The 20,943-nt window shown below is 41.6% G+C and overlaps 1 protein-coding gene across 3 annotated transcripts in view; it reads left to right on the forward strand.

The window, feature by feature from the left end:
- The window catches only part of KCND3 (potassium voltage-gated channel subfamily D member 3), a 244,495-nt gene extending 224,224 nt beyond the window's left edge, over nt 1–20,271 (forward strand). For 2 of the 3 annotated variants that reach the window (XM_038380133.2, XM_038380134.2), the window contains exons 5-8: nt 5,579–5,671; nt 9,693–9,749; nt 10,813–11,060; nt 13,517–20,271. In XM_038380133.2, the coding sequence (XP_038236061.1) occupies nt 5,579–5,671; nt 9,693–9,749; nt 10,813–11,060; nt 13,517–13,718 (600 nt within the window). In that variant the 3' untranslated portion in view covers nt 13,719–20,271. The remainder of the gene's footprint in view (nt 1–5,578; nt 5,672–9,692; nt 9,750–10,812; nt 11,061–13,516) is intronic. The other variant, XM_038380139.2, reaches the window with a different exon arrangement.
- Nucleotides 20,272–20,943: the final 672 nt, after the last annotated feature.

Raw genomic sequence — 20,943 nt, forward strand, 5'->3', positions numbered from 1 at the left:
TCCCTCTGTACTCAACTCTGTCCAACTTTGTTCACTGAAACACCAAGCGCAAGAGATAAGACAACCCATGGAGTTCTTCAGATTTGTGAAGCTGGATGCCACATATAGGAAGCAAGTCTTCCACAAGGACACCAGCAGCTCAGTGTGTGCCTTTCAAGTGCAAACTAGGGATGGTAGCTGGCATCATTTTCCCCAGAATCTTGCAGAGGTAGGACCCCAGATCAAATTGTTAACACTCCCCTGGGCTTTTCATTACAGACAAATTTTTCGTCTAATGAACCTAGATTGCCTTTGCATGGAGCAACGCAGGTATAATTCTCTCCTGGAATGCGCTTCTGGATAGAACAGCCACTGCCAGGCATTTGTGTGCTCCGATTGTCTACATGCATTTGTTGCTGCAGCTGTTATTATCTTCTGTTTCCCCACTCTTTTTTGCATGCTGAGATGTGCCAGCAATTCGCAGTGTCTGTTTCTGAATGTACTGAGCTGGAGGAAAAGCAGGAGCAAGGAAGATAAAGCAGGAGTCTGACCCTCAGTGCTATTTATTTCTAATAATATCCATCTCACGATCTGTGTTTCCATACGTTTCAAGTCTGCCCTCCGAGGGAGAGGGAGGGAGAGGGAGAGGAGAGAGTTGCCAACACTATGTATTCTATCATGGAATTTAGGACTTCTACCAGAGCCAATGAAGCCTTGATTCCTTGGCTTTCAAATTCCATTCATATTTGCTCTCCAGCACAACATGCAGGGACCTGATAAGTGGGAACAAGCCCCTGCCTAACCTGAGCTTGCATCATTGATGCTACTTTCCTAAGTGATCAGTTGGCATGGGCAGAGGAGGGGTGGCAAGTTAATATAGTACGATTTCAATGGTTGGAAGCAAGGACAGTGTCTCTTTCCTATTGGCTGCTTTCTGATATACTCATGTTAAGCATTTTGTTGTTCTGTACGCCTGTTCTTCACATAATATGTAGAATTCTGACGAGTTGGAGCCTGCTGCTATCTGGGCAATCTGTTTTCTTCTTGCAGTTAGAGCAATGTTTCACTGGCTGCGTTAGGTGTCGGCCGATTTCCTGTGGATTTCTAAAGTGCTGGGTATTCTGCAGGAAGTGACAGATGTCTGCCTTTACTCAGGGTGCCAATGATAGAGTTTCCATCCTTAAATATCTATAGCATCTGGCAAATTTATCTCATGCAACACATTCAGGACCTGTGCAAAGCAGAGTAAAGACACCTGTAAGAGTCTGTGGCAGTCCCTGCAGTAGGCTATTTGCAGCATGTTGTCTCTCGATGCTGTTTAAAATGTGTCCACTTTTCATTAGCTTTGGAGCCAGACAAAAACAGTAGAGAGACCAGACTTGAAGATGACCCAGACTAATGCTTTAACCAGAAAACTAACCTTCCCCCCAATACAGCTACTGCTACAAGCCAATAACCTGGGAGTCCCTGGGAGCAGAATAAATGGGTCCTGCCCGCTCATCACAAAATAATTATGTGTGTCACTGCCCATTTATGACTTTTTCTCATGTTGCTGTTCCAAATGGCTTTTTAACACGAATATCCTGACTGTCCAACCGTTACTGATTTCTGTGAAAAAGCGTGCAAATCTCTCTGCACAGATGTCCCGGATCAATGCAATAAACCTTCAGGTCAGTTTGTTTCTATATGCATGCAACAAAGCACCTCTGGTTCTCAGAGAGATTCATGTTACTTAAAACCACTTGTTGCAATGGTCTGTTCCTTTCTTCTTTTAAGTGAGATTTAGCTTTATAATGCTGCATTTGCTTTATCACATCAGGTGTCCTCCACAGGAGACATTCACATGCAAAGTTCTTCTCAGTTTCTATTCCTTCTCTCCATCTCAGTGCGGAGAGGGTTCGCTAGTGACCTCTACAGGCTTTGCACAGGACCTATTTGCTGTGTTAGTTGACCTGGGTTACACTAGAAAGAAAAACCTAAACCGTTCAGGTGGGTTTTAGACCAACCCTGAAAATACCTTCTGGAAATGTCCCAGCACAACAGGTTTCAAGGCAACAAAGTGGAACTGCCTCCTACCTAGGAGAGATTCCCTCTTATCAGTCTATAAATGGTGTGTGCAGTCCGTGACCCCGAATTATGCCCTGAGATGCCTCTGGTTTAGCATCAGTCAATTTGCCTGATTTTCAGAGATGCCAAGTTAGACATCACAGTACGATCCTGGATGTGGCTTCAAAGATGCAGCCAAATGCTCAATATATCACAGGATCCACTTAGGTGTGCTGGCCATCAGCTGAGTTAAACACAACTGATTTAAACCCTTTAACAGCCCTAGATAAAGTCAGACGGTAGATGCCTATGTTAAAATGTTCTGCTTTCTATCTCATTCCACCCATTTTCTTTCTTAAACTTTTGGATACTGCTGTTATGTGCCAGAAACAGGTATGCAAGGCACATGTGTCAACTTTTATCTTTCAGCTTCGAGCATCACAGAGGAGTCTCTCTGCCAGGCATCTACTACTGAAACATCTAAGGAGTTTAAAGGGGGTCACTTGCAAACATTTAATTGTCATTTTAATGTGTCTAATTGTCTGAAAATTTTAGCCACTGAATACACATAACGATTAATGAGTATGATCGTAGAAAACAGGCCATGAAATTGGGGTGGATTTCAGGGTCAGTGGGTTTAAAGAAAAAATGCTTAGCAAAGTAGCTCTTAAAACTGCAACTATGGAATGGAAGAACCTAAATAATCCTTGTTTTGGAACAGCAAAAAGACTTGCCAAACAGCTTCTTCTTAGCTCCTTTCTTCCCATTTCTGGAGCATATCCGATTTTCAAATTGAAAAGTGAATGATGCATGCAATATTCTGAGAAACAAGCATTTGTATAAGACATGGAGAGACAGCAGATTCACGGGTTTACATACTGTGATAAATAAACCTTGACTGTGGCACTCAAAAAAATGTGCTTATTGGAAATCCTCTCTCATATGTGTGTTTAATCTCTGCCTAGTTTCATGGGGCTCCAGAGAGATCTTAGAGCATATTTATTTTCTTTAAGTAGATATTTACCACATTGAGCAAGCAACTGAGAGAGCTTTCAGACATCGTCCTTCCTTATCTGACCAAAAAAAATCATGTAAATAGTGAATTTAAGTAACTAATGTTTATATAAAATTAAATGGATCCAATATCTTTCTGCTGAATGACTGAATTGTAAGAACAATGAAATATTAGACTCTGAGCTCGCTGGGGTTGGTTGGTTGGTTGTAGGGTGCCTAGCACAATGTGGCTCTGATCCCTCTCTAGAGTCCATACACAATGGCAAGAGAAGCAATAATAATGACATCATGGTCTAATGGTCAGCGGACAGGCATAGGCAAGAGGAACATCTGAGTTCTACTCCCAGCTCTGAAGCTGGCTTCCACTATCCCCTCGGGCAAGTCATTTTACCTTTCTATGCATCAGTTTCCCCATAGAGATATTAGTACTTATCTCTATCAGAAGGGTGGCATTGGGGTTAGCTGGTACAAGCCTTTGAAGACAAAAAGCTTCGTCAAAGTGCTGAGTATTATTACGCATACACTGTACTGCAGCTCTTTTGGATTTCCCATTCCCCATTTGGATTTGTTATTTGTAGTAGATAGGGCCATCCTCATTACAGAGCTAGGCTTTCAGTTTGTATTATGTCTACTATCTGTGTCCCTCACGAAAGACCATTCATCAGCAGCATGAAACCCTCACCAGTTAGGTTTCAGAGTAGCAGCCGTGTTAGTCTGTATTCGCAAAAAGAAAAGGAGTACTTGTGGCACCTTAGAGACTAACAAATTTATTAGAGCATAAGCTTTCGTGAGTGAGCTGTAGCTCACGAAAGCTTATGCTCTAATAAATTTGTTAGTCTCTAAGGTGCCACATGTACTCCTTTTCTTTTCACTAGTTAGGGGCTTAGAGGAGACTAAGAACAGAGCAATTTGCAGGTCGCATTCCTGCTCCTAGGTGATCATGATTTGGGAGGCCAGGCTCTCAGCAGCTAGGACAAAATTTCTCAGGAAGACAAGATTAAGCAAAAAACTTTCTGTGGGTTCCCTGCTTTACTGAAAAGGTTTCTTGTGAAGTCAAAAGAACACCCACCTACCCACCCCACCTCTAAATCATCATCTCAGGTAATTTTTCTTTTATGTGGCTTGAATACTTATCCTCATCTGCCCCCAAAATTCAGCCCAATGATTAAACCTGTCTGATACTGCCTGTCCTTGCTCCTAAAGACCCATCCTTTTTGTCTTACTTGCCAACAGCCAAAGTCTTTTAAAGGTTCAGAGCCTAACGCATCTCAGCTGTGCGTGATTCCAGCCCAGCTGGGAGTGCCTACCTGAGCTGATTCCTGTGACTCTGCCAGGGAATTTTAACTCAAGAAACCTACCCTGCTGTCTGACTTAGAGTGTAAACTCTTTGGGGCAGTGATTGTACAGCGCCTAGCCCGATGGGGCCTTGATCCATGACTGGGCTTCCTAGATACTACCACAATACAAATAATAATCAATAATATAATCCTAATTAATAAAAGTCACAACCCCCACAGACACCCTCAGAAAACAGGGCTTTTTCTTTTGAGGGGGTGCTGCTAATTCCCTCTGATCAAATCTCTCGTGCCAATGCTACATGTTCCCCAGTAAAATCGACTTCACTTCTACTAATAGTGATGATTTATTAATAAAAATAATTTGCACATCTCCAGTGCCTTTTATTCAAGCTGCTTTTCAAACAAAGTGCTTGATCTTGTGAAATACCAGACACTAACAGCTCTCATTGAAACCATAATGGCACTCAACCCCCACATAGAAGCCTTACCATACCACTAGAGAGCAGATACACATCAGCTCCATTTTAGGAGACTGAAGACAGATATAGAGATGTTACTAGAGCTTGGACCAGAACCCAGGAATCCTGGCCCCTACTATTATCAGTCTATTCAGTAACACCCCACAAAGCCAGTGTTGGGCTGGTTTTTCCTACTGCCTGTCTTCACTGTTTCACCTCAGGTCATTGTATGTTTTGTACCATTCCCCATCCAAGAGACAGGATCATAAAGCCACATACCACTGATTCCTGAATTATACCCCAGCCACTGGTTCATTCTTGACTTAAAAGGAGAATAACAAACTCCTCCCTCCCAAGCAAATCACCCCTTTCTTGGAGGCAGTAGGGTTTAGGGTGAAACTTTTTGAAAGTTGTAGCATTGCCATTCTGAGCTTTCAAACATCATGACTTTTTTGAAAAATAATAAATTGTGAGTTCTTTTTCCTTGCCTGCTGTTTTCTGTGTCTTTAGGCCACACTCTGGTCATGTTTCCAAGCTCTTCTCCATAACCACAAAGGGCTACAAACTTACTTTTTTTAAAAATGGAAGATGAGATTCTGACCTGAATCCAGGAGCTGGGGCTTTAAGGAAAACACCAACTCCCAAGACTCATGATAAAAACATGAGAGTTGGCAACACTGGAATTGTCACCTTTCCCCCACCTCCTCCCCTGTACAATCTGACATGGTTGTTCCCTTTATCCCCAGGATTTCAAGCCTGATTCTTCTTTCTCTGGTTGTTTAGGGATCTAGTGATGATGAGCAGCACATCAGCAAATCCACCTCACTGATCGAAAGCCAACATCACCACCTGCTGCACTGCCTGGAAAAAACAACTGTAAGTAGCAACAGGACCCTTTCTAAATCTGATTAAATCCTTTGCTCCTGGATCCAGGCTTCCTTTGGAAAGGACATGGGTACAGTATGCTCCTCTAAACCAATGCATGCACTCACAAATACACATCCCTATTGGGGATAAAAATATGTGTCTGTGAAATGATGGGTCCTGAATCTCAGAAGTTCCCTGGAATATGCCACATGGGGAGAGATTCACTTTCTTTTTGTGAATTGCTTCACAAATAAGCATTGTGCAAAATGCTAACAGCGTACACCTGTGTAAAAGGATAAAGGGATGGATTGTCCTGTGCAGGCATTTACACCAGTGCACAGTCAGTGCAAATCACTATCCTTCTGATGGGGTAGCATTTCACTGCCTCCTTGCACTCACTTTGCAATTGGTGCAAATGACAGTACAGACTTCAGGGCAAGCAGCCACTGCAGAACAGAGAAACAGCCTGTAATGACCAAAGAGACAGACTTGTGGGAGTAGGCTTTAACCATGGTTTCTGAACTAGGGCTAAACTCAGTTTGTCCTTGTTTACACTTGCAGTTAAAGTGCATATACCACGGGTTCCTCTGAACCCATTGCTCATACCCACTACCAGTGATGTATGGGACTGCTGGCATGAAGAGGGCTATAGTGGGAAGCTGAAGCCAGCAAACTCCAAGCCACACGTATTCCCTACCACAAATAGGCCGGAGAAAACAACAACTGGACCATTTAAAGGGAGCAGACGAGCCTTTTTGATGTGATTTAGTGACACTGTGCATGTCTTTCCTGACAAGCCTCAGTTAAAGGAGCATGTAGTTCATCTGGAGGCCAGTCAAGTAGGTTCTCCTGTCGTGACGTTTCACTCATGCAATGCATGGTGCTGGAGTAAGACCCTAGGAAGCGCTATTTTTTAATTTTTAAATAGTTCTGTAAGTAGAAGTCCCTGGAAAAATTGCAAACAGATCTTTATCTCATGTACATTTCATTTCCAGCTTTATATTCACAGGTGATTTGTGGTAAAGGGACATAGTACCTATATTGTATATCATGGCCCATTCTGGAAAGACACCAGTGGGTTAAGACCTGATAAGATGTATCCCTTTTCTTATCTGCATCCACCATCAGATATTACTTTGATTTCTGCCCCGCATATATAGTCTCAATTTCACAGTTTGGCTCCTAGCAGAATAACACCACATAGATTTCAAAGATGCACTGGAAGATGACCACTGGTTAAATACTTATAGCAACTAAATCCTACAGGTCCTGAAACTCATCATGATGAATTATGAGGCTAATCATTCCAGTGCTGATGCACTATATCAGTGACTGTTGGTTTCATTTTATAGTATAAATCTGAGCTTGCCTGTGTTTCTGATAACTCTGTATGTTACATTACAAACAGATATTTCACAACCTGACTCTTCAATTGTTTAGAATTCTGTACTTTCCCTTAAGCTTTAAATAGTATATTTCATGTGATTGTTACTACTATTTACAAAGTGCCATAAATTTGCCTGGTATTTTACAGAAAATAAAAAGATAAGATCCCTGTCCCAAAGCGTCCACTGTCTATTGTCCGGATCCTGCACATGCTTACATACAAGTCTTACACACATGCTTAACTTTACACACTGTGACGAGTTCTACTGACTATCAGTGAACAAAGTTAAGCAAATCTGTAAATCGTTGCAGGGCTCAGGCCAACATTAGAAAAACTTCAGGCCAGATGATGACAGACTCGCTCCAGAGTTGTACTTTTCTCCACAAGTACTCCCACCGATTTCAGTGAGACGGCTTGTCATATAAGTTGCTATTCAGTATGAGTAAGGCGATATCTGTCTGGCCCAAAATGAATTATAACAACAGACAATTGGATCAAAGGGACAGCAGCAGAGAGAGGAGAATGCAGGGGAGAAGATTTTCCTTGTATTTTCTCTTGTATTGGCCCCAATTTATTTTGGCCAAGATGCCAGTGCAGGGTTAGGAACAGGAATATAGAGGCATTACGGCATTGAATAGAACCAAAGAGAGCTACAAAAACTAGTGAGGTGAACTGTCCTGCCGTTGCAGTCAGATATTTGCATCAGCTGTGGAAAATTTTCTGAATTTTGATTTTTGGACCAAAAATGTCATTGCAATTTTGAATTTGGATGAACACTGGAGAAAAAAAAATCCACAAAATATTTGCTGCATTTTCCCCACATTTTCCAGACTGTCCCAACCAGGATGAGATTGTCAGCCGTGTTGTCACATATTTGCATATCACAGTTAGAGCTGATCAAATCATGAAAATAACTATTTGAAAATAACGTACTTGATGAATAAAAGTGTAAACCCACACACCTCCTGGGTGTGGTGTTCTGTCCCTTCTAGTAGCACTCAGACGAGAGAAATAGATATAGATGATTGAGTCTGCTCTACAGCCTTAGCTTGCAGCCAGTTGGTTTGAAGCCCCAGGTTCGATCCTGCCTGCTGACAACTGGGGTCTATTGGCATTACAACAGCAAAGAAAATAATTTTCTGTCTTCAAAAAATGCATAGAACTCTTGATTAATGAAAACAGTTAATTTTGAATACATTATTTATTGGGTAATGGGGAAACAGAGAAGATAACTAACAACTTGAATAATTTACAAAGTGTCAAGCTAGATTCCTCATTTTCCACTTTTTAAATCAAGATAAGTTTTTTTAAAGATCTGCTCTACTTCAAAAGGAATTATTCTGGGGAAGTTCTATGGCCTGTATTATGCAGGAGGCCAGACTAAATGATCACAATTGTCCCGTCCCATCTGGCCATGGAATCTCTGAATCTCTGAACTGTTGAACAAACTCTTCACAGTAGTCATATGATCAGCTCTAATTATGATGCAAACACCACCAGGATTTTGTTTAAGGTGGGTTTATTTTGATTGTGGTTTTTTGGCTCTCTGCAACTCTGCTCAGCATTAAGTGGCTGTTCAGTTCTTGAACTTTGAGTGCTGCTGACCTGAAGTATCAACATTTTCAAAAAAGAGATTGTCATTCAAGAAGTCAGATGCAGCATGTTTAGATTGTGGTTCTCAATGCATTAGTCAAAACAGCTCAATCAATTTTTGTGTTGAAATTCCTGTACTTCCTTGGCATTCTTAAATCTATTAAGATATTATGCAAAAACGTCAAATCTCAGCATATGAATTCTTAAACACTGAAGAGTCATTTTGCAATGTTTCAAAGTTGCAGGTGGAATGGAATGAGGAATGATCCATGTGCCATGGTTACCAACATGTTTCAAAGGGCAATTCACCTTTCCTTAAACTAGACAGAGGGATTTTAAAAGTACATTCTTTATTTTCACAGTATCTGCAGTTGTCACTAGAATAAAGTCCTACAATTTAACAGCTGTGAATGGCCTACAAATCTGATGTGTTAAAAGTGGCCTTGAGATGCTTCCAACAATCATAACAAAAAATTCTTTGCTATGTTAACACAAGATTTTTCAGCTCTGTTCTCCACCCCAGATGTGAACGCTGACATTCATATCCTACCCTTTCTCTGGCTGCTGCCTGGGTTGAGCCACATCCTTCAGCCAAAACCTTTCTTCTATATTTCCACAAAGGTCAATCAAAACACAGCCCCATTGCTTGTGTAACCCCTGATCCAATCACACTGCAATCCCAATTGGGCAAGCTCTGATTGAGGGGCTGAGAATTTGTTTTATCCTCTGCTTTTGGCTCTCAATAAATAAATAAAATAAAAAATGAACAACATCTGTAAATTGCCTTGCCCTTCCACTCTCTTTTAGAAAGAGAATACAAACAATTAAAATGTAAGGTTCCAGAACACTATGTTGAAAGAAAGATAAAGAAAAAGACTAATCTGATTTAGCAAATGAGTTTAGTAAAGAAAAGCCTCAATTGCCCATTCAAACTTGGGGTGCCAGATGGAATGCTGAGACTGAATGGATGGAATGCTGGGACTAAACTCTGGAATGCGGGAATGGACAATCAATCGTGTTTTTATCTTTTGTTGGCATGTTGTCCTGTAGGGATTGTCCTATCTTGTGGATGATCCCCTGTTATCTGTACGAACTTCCACCATCAAGGTATTTCCTTTTTAATTCAATCTGTTTTCTACGATCTCTGTAACAAGTCCAGAGTGTTTGTTTCCTTTCTTGTTATTGGTCCTGTTCTTGAGAGTTCGTGCATGTGGTTCATTTTTTGCTGATACCTTTGTTTGCTGTAAGACTTATCTGTTCCAATGAAAATTGATGGCTGCCTTATCTCCAGTTCCCCCCTCCTTCCTTTCCAGTTCCGATAGGTAAAAAGCAAAATTTGTACATTAGGCATCTATGAATGTTTATGTATGCGCCTAGGTGTGTATATACTCTGGGTCTTCCCTATACTGTCCTCTACTCATTGGTGCAAGAGGCACTGAAGTTTTCCATGCAACTTTGCAGTTCTAGGCTACCCAACTTTGAAGTTCTAGGCTGCCCTTTATCATCATTTCCCTCCCCCTTTACTCTTCCCACTGGCAGCTTTCACCTTGACACCTTTATTTCTGCTACATTTAATTCAGCTGCCAGCCCAGCTTTGAATGGAACTGTAGGTGTGACATACCTTCAGGGATCAGCTTAACCAGCACACCATACCTAAACTTTCCAACATGATGACCAATTGGTCCTGCTGACACAAACAGTACACATCACAGCCTTAGCCCCAAACACAAAAGATAGTGAGCCTCTCCTTTCCACACAGGTTTATAACAGTGAGGAACCACAGACTTCACCAGAGTCACTTCAGGGATACAGATGTGTCAGTGAAAGGAAAAATGAGGCCCAAACTATTTATGGATATGGAATGTGTAAGCCAGCTGGTCCTGACAGGCTGTAATGCCTCTGCCACAGCTTCTCTTATTCCCATGTTGTTGTGGGGGAGCAAATACGTTCTCTTGGTTGCCATGAGTAATGGGATGAAGTCATCTCCTTCCCGGTTGTTGTTTGCATTTTTAAATCTGGGAACTGAGATTAGTGCAAGCTGTTTCAGGCACAGGGGCAGAGAGCTGAGGGGCTGACCTGTCCCACAAGAATAGCAAAAGGCGTTCTTGAAAACGAACCACCTTAGGGTAGCTACTGGCAAGAGTGACACTGTTGTTCTTTTCCCTGCCAGAACCATGAGTTCATAGATGAGCAGCTGTTTGAGCAGAACTGCATGGATAACTCAATGCAGAATTACCCCTCCACTCGCAGCCCCTCATTGTCAAGTAACAATGGCAGGTCCACCTCCTGTTGTTCTCGACGCAACAAGAAGACGACTCATCTTCCCAACTCCAACGTGCCAGCCACTCGCCTGCGGAGCATGCAGGAGCTAAGCACGATACACATCCAGTGCAGCGAACAGCCATCTCTTACAACAAGGTACAGTGAGCAGGCCCTGGCTGCTAACTGCTGCATGCAAACCTGCTAAGGGTGATGTCCATCTGAGATGAGTTTGGGGCAGTTTCTACTCACTCGGCCCAGGAGAAGTGGGTCCCACCTGGGACGATCTAAGTTCCAGTTCTACTAATATGGTCCCAGGAGAGGTGGCTCCTGGCTGCTCTGTGCAACTCCTATGGACTTGTCCCAGAGGAAGCTGACCCAAGCTCTAGCTCAGCTCTTCTCCAGCCAGTTTGGACCCAAGAGTGGTGACTTCCAGCTGAGGCTCCTCTTGGTTCAGCCTCAGCTGTAACCAGATTGCTACAGCTCATGCATGACCATTCCTGCAGCCCAGCAGGAGGCAATACCCAGCTCAGCACAGCTCTTCTTTGGTTGACCAGAGGGAGGCAGCTCTCAGTTTCTGCCAACTTGGCCACAGCTGTGTGCTCGGTCATGAGCAATGCCAGACAGCATCGGTTCCAGGCAATCTGTATGTGCTGCATAAAGTACAGAATGGGTTGAGTTGTGCTAGTCTAATGTGTGATTAGTAACATCAGTGAAGCAAGGTCTCTCTTTCAATATAGGATTTTCAAATGGACTCTCCTTTCAAACATAATTTAGTGCATAATCAAGGCATCACCATCATAGTAGTTGAATGAACTTCTGAAGTCCTCTCCCTGTGCCAGCCAAACTTCTTGTGCATTAGGGAGCTTTGGAAAAGGGGAGGAGGCAAAGACTTGCATTTGAAACAGTAACTCCAGCCTTCCCCCTGATTCCAAAATGTATAAAATCCATTTTACCCACAGTAGAAATGCAGCTGCCTCTGGGGCAAGGAGGATGCAGCTATTCTGCACCAGTGACATGACTCAGCAAGGTGTTTAAGTGAAGAATAATGTATCAAATGGGAATGAGAAAGGGAATAGTGAGGGAGTTCATTCCCCATGGCCCTTTCAGGCATTAGCTCAGTATTTCCCAAAAGGGCGGGGATACCCCCTTGGGGACAGAAAGGATTAGACTGGAGGAAAGGACAGGCCTCTTGGTTGTTTCCTACAATCTTCCATTAAAAAAAGTACATATCCAGCTATTATGGTTTTAAAGAAAACCTTGAAAAAGTTACCCAAGTGTAATCATCATCTGCCTGAGTCTGCAGCAAGCCTGAAACAATAGCTCTGAAGAGTATGAGCTGCCCTGTTCATTTCAGTGGGTGCTAAAACCCATCCCAATTATGACATTTTAAATGTCAAAACTGTTACAGATGAGCAGTGACATAGCTATTATGAAGATCTGCACCCTCTACTGCAAGCAGCCGCTCATGGTGGGTTGGGCTTTAAGAACACATGGAGAGGCTGCAGTGAGAAGGAGGGACTGGGGATTCTTTTAATTTTCCTGATGCTCAGTTTTCTAAGGTTTTGGAAACTCTGCCTTAGCCTCTTCAGCTGCAACTGTGGCTATGCAAGAGAGCTTACAGCGGCAGAGCTGCACCGCTGCAGTGGCACCACTGGAAGCTCTCTAGTGTAGCTGCTCTAAGCTGATGGGAGAGAGGTCTCCCATCAACTTAATTAACCCAGCCACAATGAGCAGCAGCAGCTCTGTCAGCAGGAGCTCTCCCACCGGCAGAGCACTGTCCACACTAGCAGTTAGGTCGGTGTAACTTACGTTGCTCAGGAGTGGCTTGTTCACACCTGTGAGCGACCTAAGTTACACCAACACAAGTGGCAGTGTAGACAGTGTGGGTGGGGTTAGTGGTTTACTGACACTGGATGGCTTTAACTCCACCCTTCTTTTTTCCTATAACTGCAGCGGTGTTATAACAGGCCACTCTACCTTGAGTGTTCCCTTACAATATGTGCTAACTACTTATGTTAAACAAGCTGTTCCACCTTGTATTTAGCTGTGGGGCCGGGAGTACCTTTCCCAGGCCTGACGCAGAGCACAGTGTGGCTCAAAAGCTCGTCTCTCTTGCCACCAGAAGTTGGCCCATTAAGACACATTACCTGACCTACCTTGTCACACAGAAGTACCCAGACACTTGAGACATTAGGACAGAGTCTCTTGGTGAGTCAATCTGTAATAACAACAGCAGTGATTTTCCAACAGGGAACCCTTTATATTTTGAAAGGACAAGCCCTGTGTTTAAAGCAAGCCTATTCGGCTGGTAACAGAGGACTCCTGCAGCTATGCAGATGCACAGAAAACAGACCTATCATTTTCCCGTGGTAATTAATTATAGGATGCAACTGATGCAGATCTAATAGGAATGCTCCCAGCTGCAAGATTCTCAAGACTACTGCAGGGGAAACAAGTAGAAAAAAGATAAAGAGATGGAGGCTTTGAAAGGAGAAATAAAACTGCATTGAAGTTTAAGCATGTGGCCAGGGAGTCCTTATGGGCTCATAAGACTTTGGACCGGATACTGACTCTTGTATTATTTAAAAAAAAAAAAATCTTTTGTTTTCTAGTCGTTCCAGTCTCAATATGAAATCAGACGACGGGCTGAGACCGAACTGCAAAACCTCCCACCTCACGACAGCCATCATCAGTATTCCTACCCCACCGGCACTGACGCCAGAAGGAGAGAGCAGGCCCCCACCGAGCAGCCCTCAACCCACTACGAACATTTCCACCACAAGCAGCAACATAGTCAAGGTCTCTGCCTTGTAAGGTGTTGTTTGAAGGAAGCAGCTGGAATGCCGGCGTCCCTCCCCCTCCACACCTTCATGTTCCTTTCTTGCTGCAAATTGTGCCTGGATGGACCAACCTGACATTTCGTCATAGAATTAGCAATGGAGACCTAACGAGGCAGCTTTCTTCAAACTTGCATTCATGCCATGGACTGAGAGAACAGATGAGGAGAGGGAAGAAGAGGTGGGTTGAAGAAAGGGTCTGTGTGTGCACGCGCCTGTGGAGAGCCTTGTTTCACGATATGACGCAGAAAATTGTTTCTAGAGGCTAGAGAAAAAGAACCGGCATAGCAACAAGAAAGTCAATAAAGAAACAAATATAACACTGTGTATCTCTGCACCTTTTTAAAGGTTTTTAATGGATAATATTTATTCACGCGGAAATGACTGAAAAAGGTGAAAATAATGGATTTTGTGATTTTTTTTTCCTTCATGGAGCAGAATCTTTAATCAACCAAAATTACACATCTTTTTTTTCTTTTATAGAGAAAGATTTAGACAAAGAAGACAGCTGTCACAGAAATCTATTTCCGTGTGTGTGTGTGTGTGTGTGTGTGTGTGTGTGTGTGTGTGTGTGTGTTGAGTGTGAGAGAGAGGAAAAAAAAGAACCACATCGAAATGACACACAAAGGTCTGAGCACATTTTCCTGATTTGGTGCACAGTATCAAACTGACTGCACAAGCACAGTGGCACACGTGCATGCACACACACCCCCACACAAATAAATCTTTCACCCTGGAAGGCATTCTTTATTTAGATGATTTTGTAACCGCCTTTTAAGTCAATACAGTGCAACTGCAAACAGTGTGTTTGTCTGCTAATTATTGTCTGTGAAAACATATTTGTGGAAAAAAAAAAAAGACAGGCTTTTGTAAAGTGTTAGTCCCCCATGGATTTCTGCTTTCTATTTTTGTTATCACTTACTTGTGAAGAGTGTGACTAGACTACCAGTTCTGTATTTTTAAAAGGAAAAACATGAAAAATGTAGGAAAACTTTTTAAAAACCTGTACACACTAATGGCAAAGAATGTGAACACACCCAACTCAACTGCACCAGATCATCAGAAATAGGATAGAATGTACCCTGTCATCTATGCCCACGCTTTTTTATTTTTATATATATGCTAATATTGGACATGCCACCCATTGTAAATCATAGCCAAGTAGTGTCTGGATCTATACTAGATACAATTAAACCCGTAGCCAACCATTCGGCATGGACTGAGAAGGTGTTTGGCTTTTTAAACACAGTCCTGGGGCTCCTATTGGCTTACTGATGGCGTCTGGGTTGCACTGATATGGTAGGTAAACCAGTTTAGCAACTTTAGTGCTCCCCTCCCAGCACAGGAGCAACAGTGTGTGTGCAGGTTTCAGAGTAGCAGCCGTGTTAGTCTGTATTCGCAAAAAGAAAAGGAGGACTTGTGGCACCTTAGAGACTAACAAATTTATCTGAGCATAAGCTTTCGTGAGCTACAGCTCACTTCATCGGATGCATTCCGATGCACAGTGTGTGTGCAGTTGAGCAGGAGGAGGGATACAGGGATTTTGAATACGCGGGACAGGTATGGAACAGACACCACTTTACTTTGCAGCTCTATTCTTCATCTGGGAAAAAGGTCACACACTTCTAGTCAACCAAAAATTGTAACTCTGTGTGGTACTTGCCAAGCTTAATACTTCTGACTAGTTCTATGTGAATACTGACTGTTCTCCCTAAGATCTTTCTAGTAAGAATATGGTCTTGCAATACAAAGACCTGACAGTTTCATTTATATATGACCTTTCTCCATTTGGAAAAATAAGTGGGAAATAATTGCTTATTCTCCTACTACACATTCCTCAGACCACCTTTTCGTTATGGGTGCAATTCGTTAGCAACAGCACATACTGATCCAACATAGTACATGCCATCCACAGACACGTACAGTATAACGTAGTAGTAATTATCACATCCAAATGTCTCAATCAGGCTCAGAGCCATGTTGTGAGGTGCTGAACGAACACATACATAGACACAAACCCTGCCCCGAAGAGCTTACAGTCCAATAGATAGCTAGGAGCCATTTCATGCTTCCCTTCTCTCAACAGTAAATAGTAACTTCACTAACACAGCACTATCTGCCACACCACTCAAAGAATACCCCTGGGTGACAACAAAAGGATGGGGGGTTTTGCCTCTCAAAACGCATTCTGGATGTTATATGACTTAAAATTATGCACTATCAACCCACCTTGTCAACATTCCTAACTTGCTCGGTATCATGTGGACTCAGATAGCTGTTGTGATAACCCAGTAACCTACTGAGAAACTTATCCCATTCTAAGAATGATAAAGCTAGAGCTAAAGTCAGTAAAGTCATAAACTGATGCTCCTTTGCTCCAGGGCTGGATAGCTCCCTGCAGCACATTCTCCAGCACTATGTCCAGTCTGTTTGAAATCACTCAGGTGCTGTGGTTTCTTTGCTACTTTCCTCAGGAGGTTATTCTGTAGTTTAACAGATTTTACCATTAGCAATTTTTCTGGGCGCTTAATTGTTCCTTTGCTTCATTTAGTCCTATTACGCCTCATCATACCCCTGCCCTATTAAACATCTTCAGGCCTAAACAAAGCCCGATTTTCCATTGCCTTGCACTTTATGCCCTCATTTACATCTGTGCAAAGTAAGGCTAAAATGCTACCATGCTGGCTGGGAATGTATTACTCCCACTGTGCGCTCAATTTGCATGGGTTTAAATGACCAGCTACAGGATGACAAAGAGCCAGGTCCTCGCCTTGTATTCTCAGCTCTGTCCTTCTCTTCCCTGACTTGCTGTGGAGTCTAAAACAAGTCACTTCAATATCTCTGTGCCTCAGTTTCCCCATCTATTAAATGAGAGAATGACACCCACCCATGGAAAGCACTTTGTGTACAGTGTATTATTATTAATCAAAGTATTCCCTGGACATTCGCAATTTGTCAGGGACATAAAGAAAAATAGGAAAAACAGTGCTTGGGGTTCTTCTCTCTAGCTGTTTGGGCTCAGGCTGCCAGGGTAGCCCAGCCCTTTGCTATGTTCTGCATAGGCGAAATTATTTTTCTGCTTAATCAAAAGCATGTAGCATAACATTTCTATCATTACTTTAGCAAGTGCTGCCACACATAATCACTGGCTTGGCAAAGATCCTTGTGAATAGAAAGGGGGCTGAGGAGAATCACAAAGGGTTAATTTCAATAGTTTAAGACAAAAATAACATTTATAATGGAGGCATTAGCCCATTTTAATGCTCATCTGAACAGGATTGTGGCAAATCTGCCCACCTGTAAATAACTGTGTACAGAACTCCCTGGGTTACACAGTGCAACAATAGCCTTGTAGTGAAAACACTTTGCAGTCACTGAAATAGCACAGATCAGAATGAATCCACATGATATGTATTATATTGTACTGTACATATAAGCATAATTCAAATGCTTTACTGATAAACACAGAGCTGCAGAAGAGCTCCGTCTCTCTGCAGGAGGAAGGGAGAGCATTTGATTTGATAAGCACAGGAATTGCTTAGCAGTCATGCACTCCCAGGGTAATGAGAGGGAACTGACTTGATTAGCTTATGTTAACGTACAAAACATTACAGGAGATGGGGCCAAACCAAACCCCAGGTTTTGAGCACTCTCAGACATAGGTTAATTTAGATCTGGCCTGGGATCCAAACTCTAGGGCTTGGGCCCTTCTTGCCCTTACTCACCTTGTTCTGTCCTCTAACCATTCCCAACCTTCATGCCTAGAGAAGTTATAGCTACATAAACCGACAATTGCCAGCAACAACATCCCATTTACCTGACGCACATGGAATGCAGTTTCTTCAGGGGTGGTTCTGCATGACAATACATACAGTAGGAGAGGGAATGTAGAACTGTACCGATTATGTTCCTAAAGGACAACTGGAACAGAGCAATCTGACGAGTAAATCCAATCAAAAAAATGCCAAACTGTTTTTCCCTCTTTTTCCTACTTTTTTCCAGAATTTCTTGTGATTTTTTTTGTTTTCTCCTTAAAAAAAAAATAATAATAATTTGATCATTTATATAGGGAAAAATCATGTTTTCATTTATTTTTTAATCAGCAAATGTCAAAGGAAACAATTTTCTTTGAAAATTTTTGTTCCCTTTGAAATGCCATTTTGTAGAAAAATGTCGCAACAAATTTTCACCCAACTTTACTGACAAGTCTATTTTCTCAGCTAGCATTGGGTTGCTGCTTATAGCAGAACTATATAATGTTCTAGAAGCAAACACGCCCACTGCAAATGACTGGTACATTCCCCTGCCCCAAACTTTGAAATCAAGCTACTCTCTTTGAAACCCTTCTCGCCTATCTTTGTTTTCCAAAGAACCTCCAAGTCACTCAAAGAAAACTACCACAAAACCTAAACCACTGTACAGAAATTAAAGATGGAAGAGACCATTTAATCCAGCCCTTGCCAACACACAATTCTTCCCTATAAAATATTTCCCAGTGCTTTTTCTAGACTAGATATAAATATCCCCAGGGACAGGGCTCCCACTGCTTCACTTAAGAAATTATTTCAACATAATAAAGCTCAATGTCAGCGAGTTTTCGCCTGATACAAAGCCATAATTTTCCCTTCCTTATTTTTCATTCCATTACTCTTGATTATTTCCTCTTGCACTTGCTAAATAGTCCCTGCCCCCTCCTTGAATGTTAGCTGTGCACAAACAACTGAAGAATGTAAAGTCTTGTCTTTGGCCAGCAAATTCTAATGCAGGAGGCTGCTTTTGGGTGCCAAAGGATTCATATTTTAAAGATAAATTGTGGGGGAAAATCATAAAATAAATAAGCTTGCAATTCTAAATTCTTAACAGAAGCAGCTTACCCACTGAAAAACTGAATTTCTATTTTCAACACTGGGAAATCACTTTATTTTTTTTGGTGTTCAAAGCTGCCAAAACTAAATTTAAAAGTTGCAGGTTTTTCCAGAAATAGCTGATGCCACCATAGCATTATGAGCCAGCTCTCACTGCTCTGATTTATGTAACGGGGGGGGAGGGGGAGCGGGGAAAAGGAGTTCTACCAAGAGCTCAAATATTGTCGGCTCGGTAGAGGAGGAGGTGCTTTTTCAAGTATTTTAGACGTAAATCCATTTGTAATCATGTTGTCTGCTATACATGTTCTAATGCAGATTGGGGATCTTAAAGATCATGTTTAACTGATGGTTTGCAGTGTTCCCTGTAAGAAAGAGATTAAAACAGGGGCAATGTTGGATTATGGTGGAGTTACAAGTCAGCATGCAGTAGCTCAAGAGCAACCGTGGTTTTGAATAAAAAACCTTATTTGCTAGGTTTTAGTCTTGGTTGATAAATAATATTTGCAACTTTTTTTCTACATCAATTGTATTTGTGGATAATTAGTCATTATACTTCCACACTGGAAAGCTCTGTAGCTGATTAAATATTTTTAATTATTTGGCAAATTTATTTTTGATTGTTTTCTGAGACATTTTGGTCAACTGCACTGAATGGTGTGACGTCATAACCGAGGTTACAGGCCTAATGATTAATGATGCCATAAATGGTTTAACTTCCTTTCTCATTAGGATTTCTTCTAGATGCTTAAGATTAATAATGAGATGCAACGTGGTTTAACGATTAAAATTGGGATTTAGGATCAGGATGCCTAGATTCTATTCCTGACTCTCTTTCTGAATCACTGTGTGACCTCAATCAAGTCACTTTGCCTTTCTATGCCTCAGTTTACCCATCTGTGAAATAGGGATGATAATACTTTCCTGTCTCACAGCGGTGTTGTGAAGTTTAATAAATGTTTGCAAAGTGCTTTAGAGATCCTCCAAGGACAGGGACTAGAGGAGGGAAACGATTTATTATTTATATTTGGGATACAGGACTGTGCCAGAAAGATTTCAGGTTGATCAGTCAACCACACCACACAAAAATATTTGTAAAAAATTCCTGCTATAGTCTTATTTTCAGTCAATAGTCTGTTATTTTTGTATGTATGTGTTGTGTGTTTCTTCTCCTTAAGTTTTGAACTGGCACTAGTCATAGCAGGTCATATAGCTGTTGGGGTGAGAGGTTAATAACCATATAATGCTCTTCTCAGTTCTCTGTTGCAACCATAACTGGAGTTCCAGCTGGTATCTTGGACCAATGAAATATTTTACAAAAAACACGTGTGATGGTATATTTTTGATAATCAGTGAGACATTCCAATGCAATGGTGTTTTCTTTAAAGGTTTTAGGTTATGAGAAACGCTCACCCTTATTATTTTCTACTTTCGTATTATAAATGGGCTTTGCTTACAAACATCACAAATGACAGACAAAATGTACTGTACAAAACGGCAGGTAGATGCATTTGAGAACACCCTTCTAAAAAACTCTACGTTTCTGTTGTCTTCTTTTTGAATTGTAGTGCATATGTTGAAACTTGTATATCATTTACAGTATTGAGTCTTGTGCCACTGCTGTACCTGATGTATCCAATCTGGATTAAACAGAGTATATGCCACAAATACTAAGATTATGCTGTAGATTTCTTTTAGAACAAGTTTTTTTTTTTTTTAAAGGCATGTTGTTTCTTTAACATTACCACCTCTAAGGTATTTATGATACATAAAAATGTCAGTTTAAACATAGTTCCCTTTCTTCTAATACCAGAGTTCATCCATCCAGAAAGTTTGTTTTAAGGGGAATAGATTTTGAATTTTTTTTTTTTTTTAAATAAAAATCTGGAAGTCTGAAGTGCTTTTCCCTAGCCCAGTTTGCATTCTTTTTCTTTCAAGGGTCAGTGTTCCTTGCAGATCAACAGCTCTGTACTTTACTACAAATGGATGGCAATGGATCTAGTATAGAGAACAAGATGCTTTGGAGACCTTCCCCTACATGCTTTTTTTTGGGGGGTGAGGGGGAAGCCCAGGCTACTGTAGAATTTCTTTTGACTTCATGAAAAGAAATTGAACCTGTCAGCATGCCCTCTACCCCGCCTTCTGTAGTTATTTCCCTGTGAGCAGTCAAAAGTTTTTGTTTCTTTTCATTGTCAATGAAAGATGCGCTTACAAGATTTTAGGCCATGCTAAAGACCATGGATATCTTTACTATCTACACAATCTTTGCTATACAATTCTCAGGATGGTCCCTTTACCAGAAGGCTACTGTATGACTTGTTAGCTTGACTTGTTCATACC

Source organism: Dermochelys coriacea, chromosome 21 (genome assembly GCF_009764565.3).
Source record: "Dermochelys coriacea isolate rDerCor1 chromosome 21, rDerCor1.pri.v4, whole genome shotgun sequence".
Taxonomy (NCBI): domain Eukaryota; kingdom Metazoa; phylum Chordata; order Testudines; family Dermochelyidae; genus Dermochelys; species Dermochelys coriacea.